Source organism: Aristolochia californica, unplaced genomic scaffold (assembly GCF_029961685.1).
Source record: "Aristolochia californica isolate CCGP_79_NKW_82.1479 unplaced genomic scaffold, dmAriCali1.0.hap1 SCAF_10, whole genome shotgun sequence".
NCBI classification, from domain to species: domain Eukaryota; kingdom Viridiplantae; phylum Streptophyta; class Magnoliopsida; order Piperales; family Aristolochiaceae; genus Aristolochia; species Aristolochia californica.
The window spans coordinates 24,604,894-24,619,546 of record NW_027181771.1 but is presented as its reverse complement, the minus strand read 5'-3'; the positions used below and the strand labels follow the sequence as shown (position 1 = coordinate 24,619,546).

The following is a 14,653-nucleotide window of genomic DNA, read 5'->3' as shown; positions in this document are numbered from 1 at the left end:
CTATTATATTTTTTTCTTTTCCTATTGATATGTTTCCTTTTTCTTTTCTGTTTCTATTTGAACAAACTGAGATGCATGCAACATGGATTGATATGAGCTAAGGTACATAAAAATGGTATCTCTTCAACGATTTTTTTTTTTTTTTGCATATCCCTAACTGTCCTATTCTTTTATGGGTGTAATTGATCAAGTTTGTCTCCATTATTGATCTATTGAATGCATTTTAGAAAAGCATTGTACTCGGTTTTGTCCATATTGATATAGGCGCAGAAAAAAATTGTATTAGCTTTGCTTTTGAGGTAGGAACCTTGGCTGATTTAATGGCGATTAGCTTTCTAAAAAGATAAAATAGGCAAACAAATAATTTTTGGGTTTCAATTAATCTCTTCTTCACCTTCAATGTGCACTAATATAATAAACTAAAGTATAATTGTCGGATCCATTGCAATTTAGGTTTTAATAATATAATCATTCATGTCTGCCTGTTAAATGGCAACGAATAGTATTTTATGCTTGAAAAAATTATGAGATTGCTTAATACCTAGTGATGCTTCCCCATCTCACTTTGTTTAGAAACCTTGTACTATAACTTGTATAGAGGAGGATTTCCCTATAGTTTGTAGTTCTTCCATACTAACTTAGTCGCCAAATGATAGATAGGAATAACCTAGTCCTCTCGCATGGAGGTTGGTTCCTCATAGTTCTCCCTTTAACACCAGTGGTAGATAGGAACAAAACTATTTCATAATATTCTAAACCAAACCGATATATCACTTGAGTTAGCATACAAAAATACCTTGAGACCTACTTCAACCACAAGATGTAATGAATCAACATTGAGGCGCCAAATGACTTAATCCATAAAATCTCTTGGGATTCATCAGCCTATTCTCCCTAGTATTCCTTTGATCATGAGGCAAACTCTACCTTAAAACCAATAAAAAATCATATCTCTTATGTCTTCTACTCTTTCATGGTTTGGTAAGAGTCAGAATATTGGTCAAACGAATAAGCCAAATCAATATTGGGATCCTCATTAAACTAATCTTTTGGGATGTTTTGTCATGCTAATCCAATGTAATCTCTCTAAGAACGAGACTATTCATCCTTGAAGTGAGCTCAACCATTTGGGACCAAATAGCTTATATTCTCTCCGTTTATAAAAGTTAATACAAAGTCAAGCCATTTTGTAAACTAGGACTAACACTCTCAATTTGCCACTGTGAATGATAGGTGTTCCAATCATGAAGGCCAAGATGAAGATGCAATATCTTTCATCAAAGGATAACTAGAATAATAAAAGTATATGTCAGCCTTATTCCTATAGCTACAAATTTGACCAATAGTTATAGATCTACCGTAAGCAATTGAAGTGACATTTCCATTGCTCCTGCAGATGTGAGCACCATCGGATTGACCTCACAATTTAACTGATCATTAGAAGTGGAAGGCCATTTTAAAAGTTTTCAATATGAACGAGGAAAATATTTTGTTGGATATGAAAACATGGTCTCTCATTGAGGAGCAAAACTATCAAGGCACTTATACGTCATATGTGACTCATAAATTAGAAAAAAAATCCTTGTAGATTTTTCAAATTGAATCACTTAGAAAAGTCCAATATAAAAACTAATTCCAATGAAGTGAATCAATAAGAGCAAGTCCAATAAAGCAAATCTCTAAATTAATTAGGACCTTTTCCAATTGATTCATGAAATTGGACTTGCCCTAATTGATTGACTAAAACTACATACAAATTTAGAGATGACAAAAATATCATTGGGGTGTGTCTTTCATTTTAGTGAATTTTTTATCATGAAATTGGAGTGAAGGTAAGTATTTCTTCAATGGAGTACTAAACCAAACATTACAAGGTTTGGGCATAAGCTAAAATATCTAACTACTCCAGTGTGCGACTCATTTTCTCTCAGTTGTAATGTACTTAGAAAAGCAAGGATTAATAATAAAAATTCAACATGAATTCCTATCCTAAAATACTTATCCAACCTTTTCCCTCTCTTTTCTCCTACTATTCTCAATCTCTATCTCAATCTCTTCTTTCACCAAAATCATGTGTACCACACTCAATTCCTCTTTGATTCTTTTACTCCATTTTACACCCTACTTTCCTCTCTTCTAACAATGTCAATGAATTTATTACTAGCTAGGGTTCGTTGTCTTAGGGTTGTTTAACCCTTTTTTGGATTCTTCAAATTATGTTTTTTAAGTGGAGCAATGTGCAACGGGACGATAAACCCCAAAATTGTTGCTTTTGTTTTCTGTATTTGGCACTAAAATACAAGCCTATTTTGTATAAAATTAGGATTTATATATAAGGGTTTGAGCCTAATCTATGTTTCAAAACTAATTGGTATCAGAGTCATTCGATCCAACGCATTGGTCGAAAGAAGGAAAATGCAAACTTTGTGTCTTGTCATTGCATTTTTCTCTTCTTACTCACAAAGGAATATTTTTTTCTAGAAAAAGTTGAGTGGAAGATAAAACTCTTGAGTTTCCTAACAAGAGGACCCGGTTCATAACCGAAATTCTAAAAATTTGTTGAAGCAAAGAAGTTTCATTCTCCACAGTGGTTCAAAATATTGAAGTCACTTGCAGCCGATACAGAAAACATCAAAGACCTCGACAAGACAATCACACTCCTAGGTGGCTTGCAATCTGGTAGCTTGCATAGAAAATACAACTCCATTTTGAGTATCTCGATGGAGAAAGCAAATACTTGAGAGAGAAAATTATCTATTTCACATAACAAGGCAATTCAGTCAATTTCTCTTAAAGTAAAGTCAATGTGTAGTCCACCTCTATCATTGGCAACGTTGATAAAATATCTTTTCAAATGGCATATGCTGAACAAAGCTAGCGCACTCTTGAGAAACTTGCAATACGGTAGCTCAATCTGGCCTTTAATGCAAGATATATGGAAATAATATAATACCTACTATTGTGCTAATTTTCATTGAATTGCCCCCTTTTTGTTGACCCATATTATCAATTCCAAAAGGGCACAACAGATGGCTTACATCCTCTTGGTTTAAATTGATTGTTAAAACCATTTAAAGTAGCTTTCTTGAAAAATTCAAGACAAGACTCACTGTACACAACATGTAGTACACATCTTAGACCATGCATATTGAGATAGCAATGCATACTGAATAAGGCAAAAGAAAATTTGTGTACATATACTTTGCTGATTTTTGGATAAAGTGTCAAAGGCAATTCATCCTTTTGAGTTGGCCATAAAAACTACTAAATACGAGGAAGTATCTAATTTTCTTAATTAACAATCTAAGTCCCTATGCAAGTAAATCATGTGTACCACCGATCTAACAACATATTTACTTGTTGAATCAAACCTCCAAATCAATCTTTAGGATATGGAAATAGTGGTACTTCTATATTCAAAATTTTTTGAGTGACACTAAATACTAGCCCTTCCAAATCAAATTTTAATCCACTAATTTTTTGTCAAAGTAAGATAAAAAAATCAAATGAGTATGCGGTGATTGAGGTCCATCCTTCGGGGGTGGTTACGTGCACTAGTCTTCCAAGTGATCATAGTTGTGGGTGATACCAAATATCAGGTCTATGTACACCCTTAATCACACAAAAGAATCTTGGAAGCAATGAACTCTATGTTACCAAATCAGTTTTAAAGCTAGATATACTTTACTTGTGAGAAAGCATTCAAAATACATACTTTTTGGCATATGAATGCTTCTTATAGTAGTTAGCCAATATCCTTGAGGCTAAATTAGTTAGCACTCTCCAAAATAATGTAGTTAAGAAAGCTCAACTAGATATACTTGAGACAACGCATGATAAATAAATACCTTTAGGCATATTTATGTTTCATATAGTAGTTAGCTAGAACCTTTGGGGCTAAATTAATTAGTACCGACAAAAATGACTTAGTTAAGAAGGATCATTCCACATGAGCAATTGGATGAATGTGCCAGTCTCAAGATTCTCATGGATATAATTTTTATGACAACATACAATTAAGTTACTTATGAGTGAATTAAGAAGAAAGCAGATGACCCCATGCAAGGGATCAACAACATGTGTCGCTCAAACAAGCCAAATTTTCAAAACAAGATTTTGGCCACAAAACAAGAGATGACCCTTATTTCAAAAATTCAATTTTTCAAAAAGTTAGGCCCAGATTTGGATGTTACGGCACTCCCAAATGATCAATAAGTGACATACCAATATGTTTGGTAATAAAAAAAGGATTTAATATATATTTGATTAGATTTTTTGGACTTATTTTTTACCTTGTTTTTCTAAGTGACAAAATATCATTTTCTAACTCTAATGGGTTTTTTTTTTTAATGTTGGAGAGATTTCTATTTAAGAAGATCTCTCACAAACTTGTTTTCAACATGCTTCCAAAGAAAAGTTTTGAAGTGCTCATGCTCCTAGACTCAAATTTGAGGTTTTAACCATCTCAAGCTCTCAAAGGAAGTCAAAACCTGAACTTGAGTATTTCCTCCTAGAAATAATAGCATCAATGTTTTTTCTTTTAAACATTGTTTAAATACTTAGAACTATGATTGTTGAATGTAAGCCTATTGATTCAAAAATCATATTTGAATCAATACTCGATTGATTGTTTGAATGGTTACCACTCAAAACTAGTTCTGCAAACCCTTGTTTGAGCTTCTTATTTTCTAATCACATTATACATTCTTGTGTGTTGATTTATTAGGGTATTTAAAATGGTTTTTACATAGTATTAGAAGTTTGAGGAAGAATTTCAAAATCCAAGTATATACATGCATTTACATTTAAATCTTAAATTGTATTTGGTTGAGAATACTAAACTAGTGTCTTTGTACTTTTAAATCAATCACTGAGGTTTAGACTACTACTACGCATGAGCTATACTTTCAAACCATTGATTCCATTGAGCTGAGTGCAACCCTTGATTTTAAAAACCAATCCAAGATTTACCTTGGACTTATATGATTAAAGACTATTTGAGATTTTCTTACATAGATAGGTACATAGAATTGGTTGTGTTTATTATTTGTTCTTAGATTATAAAATCAACCAATTAGGAAGCTAGTAACCCTTGTAAATTGGGTCAAGCATTGGGTAGACAAGACCATCCTAACCTCAATTTCATCGAGTGCATCTATGTGTGGCTGAAAAAGAAAGGTTGTGAAGCATTGTTACTATGATTGTGTGATATAAGTCCTCATGTAGCCAAGCACTCTTGAAACTCTCATTCTTAAGTCTAGTCTAGTACCTAATAAGTTATTATAAATCCTTGTGAAGCTCTAGGCTTGTGTAGTCTACTTTGCTACTAGAAACCCCTTTAATGGTCAGGATTGTGTGCCTAGTTTGTGATTGTAAATCTAAGTGAAGATGAATTTGTGCAAGTTAGTTGTTGTTGTCAATTTAGTGGCATGAACGCCCAACACCCCCCCAAGATTTATCCCTCATTGGACCTAATAGATTGTACCAGCTCCATTTTCCTCTTGCCTACTACTCACTTCCCTTCGTTAAAAATTGAATGCATGTTGAGTCCTTTTTAAGAAAAAATGTTAGTAGAAGCATTACTATTCCCATTGATAACTAATTGTGGTAACAAAAATATACTCAAAGATAAGGCACTTAAATAATAAAGAAATAAGCTAAGACCCCTAGTTGATTCCCCCTTTAGATCAAATTGCATTAAGATATTTTAAAGCTAATTATGAACATATAAACACCATAAAATAACTTAACACGAGGATATAATGCCTCAAGAATCATCTTATCATAAATATGAAATAGACAATAATCTAATTGTGAAAAGATGCACCCCTTAAACAAAGTTTATTGTGACCATATTGAGTTGAAACCTCTCCTTATCACCTCTTTTGTCATGGACATAAAGCTTCTTTGTGCCTCCATGATGAGATTTCTCCCAAATCTTGTCTTTTAAATCTTGACATAATCGTGCTCCTCACATTTTGATTCCAATAAGAACTTATTACGCTTAACTTTTGTGATTTTACTAGAACTCGTATGCAAATTTTGGTTTACTTCTCTTGGCCACAGCTATGCTTGCCTCTTTTTATCTTTTAATTATTTTTTATGTGAACATAATCTTCTCTTTCCTCAAGCACTTTTAAATTGTTTTGGATTTCCTTAATTTGGTCCACTTACCCAAGGATGCCTATATCACCAAGACATATAACATATCAAATGGGACGTATTGGATACATGGTATCGTAGAGCCCTGAAAGATTATACATGTCTTATAAGTGCAACACATGGTGCAGACAGTATGTATCAGATCGAATATTATTCGATATATTAGCAAAAACCAAAATTAGTATCTTGAAACAAAATTATCCAGATGACATTTCTTCATAAATTGTTACATAAACCATTTTTATGTTGTTCTTATTTTATTATTATGTTTGATCCTGATACTTTAATTATTGAACCTTAAGATTTCCCAAATCAAGTAGCAATTCTTGAACTTCTCTCTGAATTTTTTTCCTTTGGTTTAAATTGATGGAAACATTTGTAACTGTCAGAAAAAAATATAAAAAAAATACAAATACAAAAGTCTTTATCCACGTAGAGATATTTTTTTCTTGAATGCCATCTATTCCAAATAATGAAATGAAAAAAATTGAAAAGCCCCTTATTTCTCCCACAATAGGTATCATTGAATATCAAAGCATTGTTCCACATGAATTGGGGTTGAGACTAATCATAGGTGGTAGTTGTGATTGACATTTGTAGAGCCTTTGAAACAAAAAACAATGATTAATCTCGTTAACGGGATTCATTCACAATTAATCCCTAAGTGAACAAACGGACAAATTATTTCCTTCTAATGCAATTGATATATGTATAATTTTTTTCTCCAAAAAAAAGCTTTCAAATATATTTTTGAAATTTTTTTGTTCAAAAAATAGCTTTCGAAGCATAATTAATACGTTTTTTTGTTATTTCAGGTCACAAATAGCAGTGCATAACAAACAGAAGGTCATTCAATGGACTTTCAGAATAAAAGAACCTTCACTGAGAAGAAAGACAGTATTAGCAAGCTACTAGAAAATATAATTCACCTTATACTCTCTTTTCTTCCATTGAAGTGTGCAGTGAAGACTTCAATTCTATCTAGGCAATGGATAAACATGTGGAAACCCTTATGGATATACACAACTATTATAGACTTCGATGAGGAATTCACAACAAATTTAAAGAAGACACATTATGTACAAGTTGTTCACCAACTTTTACAGCTCCATACTCTAGACAAGGTTAAGAAATTCTGCATGTTCTTTTGTCCCAGTGATAGATACTCATTCGATCTCATAGAGTGGATTGAGTTTGTCAAAGTTAAAGGAGTTGGAGAGCTTGTGCTTGATTTGAGTGGAAATGTAAGGCACTCCGACTCGATAGATGATGATGATATCAGGTGGGGGATGAATAAATTCAGAATGCCAAACTCTTTGTTCTCTTGTCTATCAATATCATCTCTCGATTTAACTTGGTGCATACTAGAGCCTCCACATGATTTCAAGGGTTTCAAAGCCCTAAGAAGTGTTGCTCTCTATGGGGTGACAATTAATGGTGTTCAATTAGGTGAGATAATTCGTAGGTCCCCTCTTCTTGAGGACTTAACTATGAGTTACTGTAACTCCCTGAAGTCAGTAAAGATTGATCATTTTCAATTGAAGATATTAACATTGGAGTCATGTTTCAATGTTGAAGAGATGGAGATAAGAACACCAAACCTGAAGAATCTTCAGTACAAGGGTCAAGTTTGTGACAACCCTATTTTCAATGATGTCTCCTCCATAAATGAAGCAACCCTACTGCTCACCCACGATGAGCTTGACTACGAGTTGCATCTCTAGCAGAATTTCTTGACAAAGCTTTCACATGTAAGCTCCCTAGAAGTTAAAGTCACAAGTACTCATCCGGTACGTTTCCATCTGCCCAATTCTGTTTTTTTTAAAATACATATTCTGGTTTGGTTAACTTAACTAGTTTCTTGTCTATGATTCTCCTTGCTGAAGGGTCATGTGGACGACATTCTTTTACATATTTGGAGTTGATCAAGCTAAGATGTCTAAGTTTTTCAGTTACACCCTTTTGTCCTTTTCTCCTTCGGAAAAAAAGATCTATATACAGGTGAACTTCGATAAATGTCCTAGTCATGTAATCATATAATTTTTCTCCTATTTTTTGACTTCCTATTTCCACCAGCATGACATAAGAGGAGATAAATTTGGTTGTTTTCTTAAGTGGAACCCCTCATTGGCTGCTTGCTCAATTTATCACTTTTTCTCAACCGAACATTGGAGTCATACCCGTGATACAAAAGTAGTCAAGGGAGTCATCATTTTTCTTCCGTTTATCAGATATCTAGCTACAACGATATAACTGAATGTCATGTCACAAAGATGACTCCTGGTGCATTAGTCATGCAAATGTTTTACATTTTGTGTCAGCTAGAGCCCTCTTGAAGTTTTTTTTCTAGTGCCAACATATAGGAATCTGACGCTTTAGTATTTAACGAAGGAGAGAATTTTTCTCAAAACTGGGATAGTGAAAATCTCTGCTTCGTCACTCTTGCTTGATTGTGTGCATATGGCAAGTTGCAACTCTGTTGTATGGTGACTACAATGATTATGTTGTAAAATCCTCTTGAAGTTCACTATTTTTTTAAGTATGCATTGCACTTTTCTTATATTCCCAAGTCCTCCTAGAACATGAAAAATAGAAATTGTCATTGGTCAAACTACTGAAGCACGGGCACTTATCTTTTAAAGGTCAGATGCATTCCTTGGACATCAATTAAGTTCAGTTCACTTGTTTTGCTATTTTTTTGTGGATGCGGGATCACTTCCTTTTTTTTAATTCGATTGGATTGAGAAAGTACAGATCTTCACCATTTGTTTTGAACATGTTTTTATCGTTGGTTTCAATAAGGGGAAATAGTTGAGCAGATTTCGCTTCTCCTTGTTTCAGATCTCTTCTAGATCTACTGAAAATAGAATTTGAATCTGCATTTGGGTTTTCTTTGTCTCGTCTCTTTAAATCTGACTTATGTATTAAATTTTGGTTAAATCAGACTTTGTCCTCTCAAAACAAGGAGTGAACGAGGAAGGGAAGATGCCATGCTGAGTTAACTTGAGTGTTCTTTCTCTCTAAAGGTGGAAAAGATTTTGTAGCTTCTAGAGTGTTTGTTGCTCTACTGGTCATCAGGAAGAGGAAAAGGCATCAGAGATTACGAGGAAACAAGCTCATAATTCTATTCATCGGGTGAATGACATAGAATAGAATTTCATAGCAGAGAATAGAAAATTTAGGATCATTATTAGGTTTGTTGTTTAATTTTTTATCAGTAATTTTAGTATTTATTATTCAATCATTTTTAGCATCAAGATCATTTTTAGGTGTTTGTCAGCAATTTATGTATTTATTACTCAACCAATTTTGTTTTGAATCTACTTGTGTTGTGTTACACACATATCTCTTTTTAATAAAAAGAGACATTTTTTCCATTAAAGTCCACTATTTGAAGATTTGACTATTTTTTAAAACCATAATTTTTCTTTTTCTCCAACGACAAGTAAACAAGTTAATGAGGTTAGAATTTAATCATTTGAAGAAAAAAAAGGTTAGAATTTCAGCAAAGGGTTATTTATATATTAATATGATTTCATGATTTTTAACATTATATTTATTTAATAACTTATAGAGAAATTAAATATTATAAAAGTAACATTTAATTAGGGGGTATTTTGGTACTTTTATAATAAATTTTTATTTGATCTATTTAATTAAATATAAAACTTTGTTTAAATTTTTTATTATTAATTAAGTAAGATATAAACTATTTAACTTAAAATTATTTTATTAGTAAATTATTTTTTTACTTTCCATTATATTTTTAAAGATCATTCTAACACACACAAAATTATTTTCTAGTGTACTTTATCTTGAGCACAGTAACACAAAAGAGTGAATTCTCTAAAGAACCCATGATTTCACTTTCACTCTCTTTTCCTAAGGACCTGTATGGAACCCACATAAAACAAAAGAAAAGAAAATAAAAGGAGAGAGAAAATTATTTTATGTTGTTTGGCAGCAAGGAATCTGTTGAAGAGAAGATAGGAAGCCTCTTACATGACTCTCACAATAAGAAGTCTTACGAAGCCAAAATTTATTACGAAGGAGGTCTCATAGAAGAGTTTTAGTTTAAAGGTGTTTTAGTTATATTGGTCTTCTATTTATGTTGAGTTATTTAATGAAGCTAGGACTTATCTTTAAGTGTTGTTGATGAATCAAAAGAACCCAAAAATCTTCTCTATAGTTTAATTTCTAGAATCTGGATTCCGCAGTATATTGAGAATCATTTGGATGAAGTGGGCAAGATGCCTCGAACCCTCATCAAATTTTTTCTTTTCAGTCTCTCTTCTGCACTCTTCCCTCTCTCGGTCTAATTCTTCTCTCGTCTCTTCTTCCTCCGAAATTTTTTTCGTCCCTCTCGTCCTCCATCTCCCTTCTCCCTTCTCCCTCTCGTTGTGAACGTTCTCTTGGCCTCCCACTCCCTTCTCCCTGTAGCTATTCTCTCTTCGCCCAAAATACCTCCGGATTTCGTTTGATTTCCCCCATTTCAATTTCGATTTTCTTTGATTTTTTACATTTCAGCGTCAATTTCTTCAATTCTACTTCGATTCGGCTTCGATTTCACCCTTCGACTACGGTTTTCCCAAAATTTAAGAAGGTATGCCAATACCCTGACCTTGTTTATTATTTTAGTGTTGTATTTGATTTAATTTTAAAATTTGTACATAATGTGTATTAATTGTTGCTTAATTGTGGGATTTAGGGTTGGGGTTTATGGTTCAATTTTGTCTTCATAGGGTTTAATTTTGGGATTAGGGTTAGGGATTATTGTATTTTTAGGGTTTAGTTTTTTTTTTAAATTTTTTTAGGGTTCTCAGTTTTTGGTTTTAGGGCTTTTAGGGTTTAGGTTCTGGTTCTTGAAATAGGGTTTAGTGTCAACAGGGTTTAGGGTTTGGGGTGTTGAGTCCAGTTCAAACAATGCTGAGTCGCCTTCACAGGCATCCATAAGCCAACGAAACCCGACCCCCATCACTGAGAGGTACAATTTTTAATGACTGTGAAATCATATGGGGCTCTACCAGGGATGTTCGGTGAATTTGGACTTGATATGTGTGTTTTTGCACTTTTTAGTTTATCTACAATGGAAATAGTTTGGTTAATCTTGAAATGTTTTAGAATGTTGTGGAAAATTTTTGAAGTGATGTAGAATGATTTTGCCATGTGGAGAGGAGAATCAGGTGTTTAAATATCCACCACATGGTATTTTATTTTTTGTGGTTTGATGAGGACCATCTCGGATTTAGATTATAAATGGTTGTAAGAAGACCACAACTTGCTCAATATTATAACATTTGGATCTTCGAAGAAGACAACAAAATGCTCGATCTCTTGGTCAAACAGGTGAATATAGGGAATAGGTTGCCCAACAAGGTTTGGAAGCATGAGGTTTATATGGACTGTTGCCCGAACGTCCCAACCACAATACCCCAGGACTTAGCTCTCCTTGCATTCAATATAGCTTTTTTCTGATCTTCTTTCATCCGATTGAAATCATATTCTTCCAAGAAGAAAACTTTGAGATATGGATCATATCGAAATGCCCTAATATGGGGGTTTGCTATCATAAATGCCTCTAGATGGAATCTTCCATCTATAACAAATACAACAACATCAACTGCAACACTATTAGGACATGTAGTAGATGCACTTCCGCTGAAGACAAAGGTTTAGACTGTGGAACAATGATATCAATACTAGAGTCAGCTAAAGCAGATTTAACGGCTCTCACAACTACTGAGAATTGGATGGTCCCTGCCATTGCAATCTTTTTGTCACAAAAAAAAAGCTTTAATTGTATTAATGATATGGTCTATATCTATTTTTATTTCAACGAAAACATATAAAGCAGGGATTTTGGTGTAATCTATTGGGACTAAATAGCTATGCCCGTAATGGATCAAAAGATCCAAAAAAATCATCCACACAGCAGCATACCCCATATGTGACGTCAACTAGAATAATGCACTCATCAACAGAAGCAAAGGTTTCAAAAATGTCGGAAAGAACAAGTGAGTACATGAGGAGACCATCAATGAATTGAAGGGCGACACTTTTTGTGTCGGAAGATACAATTCACCATATTGATTTATGAATTTCGAAGTTATAATTTGAGGGGAACAGGGAAACTGCAGTATCGAAGGAAGGATTGTTAAGAACCAAATCAGGGACTTGATTTCTGAAGAAACAAACGCTTAGGAGGGGGTCTCGGGTTTTTGGAGGAAAGAACAGTGTCAGGTTCCATCTGATTAGCAAGCTATGTGAAAGAAGATTTCCAAGAAAGTCACGACAGTTATCATTGGCAGACTCACCTTTTCCAGAGAAAACAATGAGAAGCGAATTGGAACAAACAAAATACTTGAAGAGTAAAAAATACAGCATGAACCAATATGCTTTACTTACAGAACTTAGAATTCTTCTATAAGACCTTTTCTTCACAAAATTTCTATAAAACCTGTCCTATGTGTGCAAAATTTGGTTTTAATGGGGAAAGGAGGAATTTTGGGTTTTAATGGGGATAGGAAGAATTTTAGGTTTTAAAGGATGGGCTGGCATGGTTCTATATGGACAAGTTTTACTAACGTGGGAAGTTGACGAATCGCATGAGGATTCCAAAGGTTGAAATCAGATAATTTGGGAAATAAGTTTAAAAAGTCATTATTCAGGTAAATAAAAATTTGAAATCCAATATTCAAGTACAATTCCTTGAAATATAATAAAAATAATAATAATTTTCCACAAAATCCTTCTTATTGCATGAGTTGCTAATTGGGTGTAATTAGATTGGACAACAACAACCTTCATGTAGGGCATATTGAGTGAGAATTTTTTAAAACCACTAAAATTTCAAATTTTGATCAATTCAATTTCTATAATTTTTTTGAGAAAATTTTACTTTTGTGAAATGGTACCCCACCTATAAAGTAATATTTAATTAATCTATCTAATAATTACATAAAAATTTTAAAGCTACAACAATTCAAAGTAATATTTAATGAATTTCTTCTTTTGCATGTTGAAGATTAAAATATAATTTTAGTTATTGAGATTTGTGTTTCAATTGCATAATTCTAAACTTTTTTCAATCGATCATTTAAAATTTTCTCCATAGCACAACAAGGTGCATCAATAGATGACAAAAATTCAAAATGCTGGCCCTAGTACTACATCATGACTTAAAAACCTATCAACTCTGAAATCTCCAGCCAGTGAAATATCAAGGAAGGAAAGTAGAGCTCCATGTTTAGCAAGTAATACGTAAAAGGACACTCTAGGGAAACAAGGATTCCAAATCAGACTAGAATAGGTAGCCTCTTTGGTTTATATATAACTGAGGTAGGACTTGCTCTCTTCTGCCTTGTAGAATTGCCGGATCATACCATCCTCCTTTAGTCCACGTTTTCCATCTTTGTTGTCGGATCTTGCTCTGTTCTTGCTTCTTGGGGATCGACCTACTACTCTTATATTGTTTTAATGGAGGTCAGCTTGCCCGAAAACTTGTAGGGAAAAATCGTTGATGACAGGACTAGTAACAAGTAATCATGCACGACACAATATTTTACGTGGTTTTGCAAATGGCCTACATCCATGGGAGATGTAGAAAATTTTATAGAGAAGTTGAAGAATCACAATACAGTCTGTTTCTCACACTTGAAATACAACCCGAGAGAGTCTTCTCTCTATTTCTTCTCAACGACTTTCAGCGAGATCGAAACTTCTCCCCGCTTCATCTTCTTGGCATGCACACAGGCATTGATATGAAATCCCGAAGGAGTTCCGTAAACCTCTATGTTCCGGTAAGTCCCAGACTCTGTTCTTCTGATAGCAGTGTCGAACAGTTGCACCGGTACAGGCGACGGCAATGGCAGCGAACAGTTACTCCTGCTACGACGACTACAACATCGTCGTTCTTGTTGAGTCTCTCTTTTTGCCGAGAGACTTTCTTTCATACTTTGTTTTGTTTCATAAACAGAATCGAAGTCCTGTCGTACAACACTGGCAACGGCGACGGTAAAGGCATCGTACTGCAGCTCCGACAATGGTGATGGCAATGGTGTCAAGCCTCTAACCACTCTTTCTCCTGACCACGGCGTCGCCTAAAGGTCTCCCAAAAACCCCTATCTGTTTTTCCGTGAGCTCCTCTAACGCTCTTGGTTTTTCGCCCTGACCCTGTTCAAAAACGCTGAGGGTTTTTATTTCCCAAATAGAGTCGCAGTTTCCTCCCGAGACTCTCTATGCGCAACATCTCTATTTTGGCAACATAGATGAAGTCTTCATGCCGAGGGACTCTATTCGCACATCGTCTCTGATTCGGTAACAGAGTCGTGTGCAGTGGACCAGGCTCCACAGTCCTCAACAATTCTCCCACTTGGAGACTGGTACACCAACTGGATCGCCCTCTTCCTCAAACATGATATCCTCCACCTTTGCAACTCATTGCCCCTGTCTTCATACTAGAAGACCAACTGAAGCTGCGCACAACTTCAAT

The 14,653-nt window shown here is 34.2% G+C and overlaps 1 protein-coding gene and 1 pseudogene across 1 annotated transcript; one reads left to right on the top strand and one right to left on the bottom strand.

Moving 5' to 3' along the window:
* Positions 1-7,016: 7,016 nt before the first annotated feature.
* LOC137942978 (F-box/FBD/LRR-repeat protein At1g13570-like) lies at positions 7,017-7,886 on the top strand. The gene has a single exon (XM_068788691.1). It carries the CDS (start codon positions 7,017-7,019, stop codon positions 7,884-7,886), a length of 870 nt encoding a protein of 289 aa, XP_068644792.1.
* A 3,669-nt stretch (positions 7,887-11,555) lies between these two features.
* LOC137942976 (uncharacterized) lies at positions 11,556-12,409 on the bottom strand (annotated as a pseudogene).
* Positions 12,410-14,653: the final 2,244 nt, after the last annotated feature.

Coding starts and splice junctions, on each gene's coding strand:
- LOC137942978 (XM_068788691.1), top strand. CDS start 7,017: ATGGACTTTCAGAATAAAAGAACCTTCACTGAGAAGAAAGACAGTATT.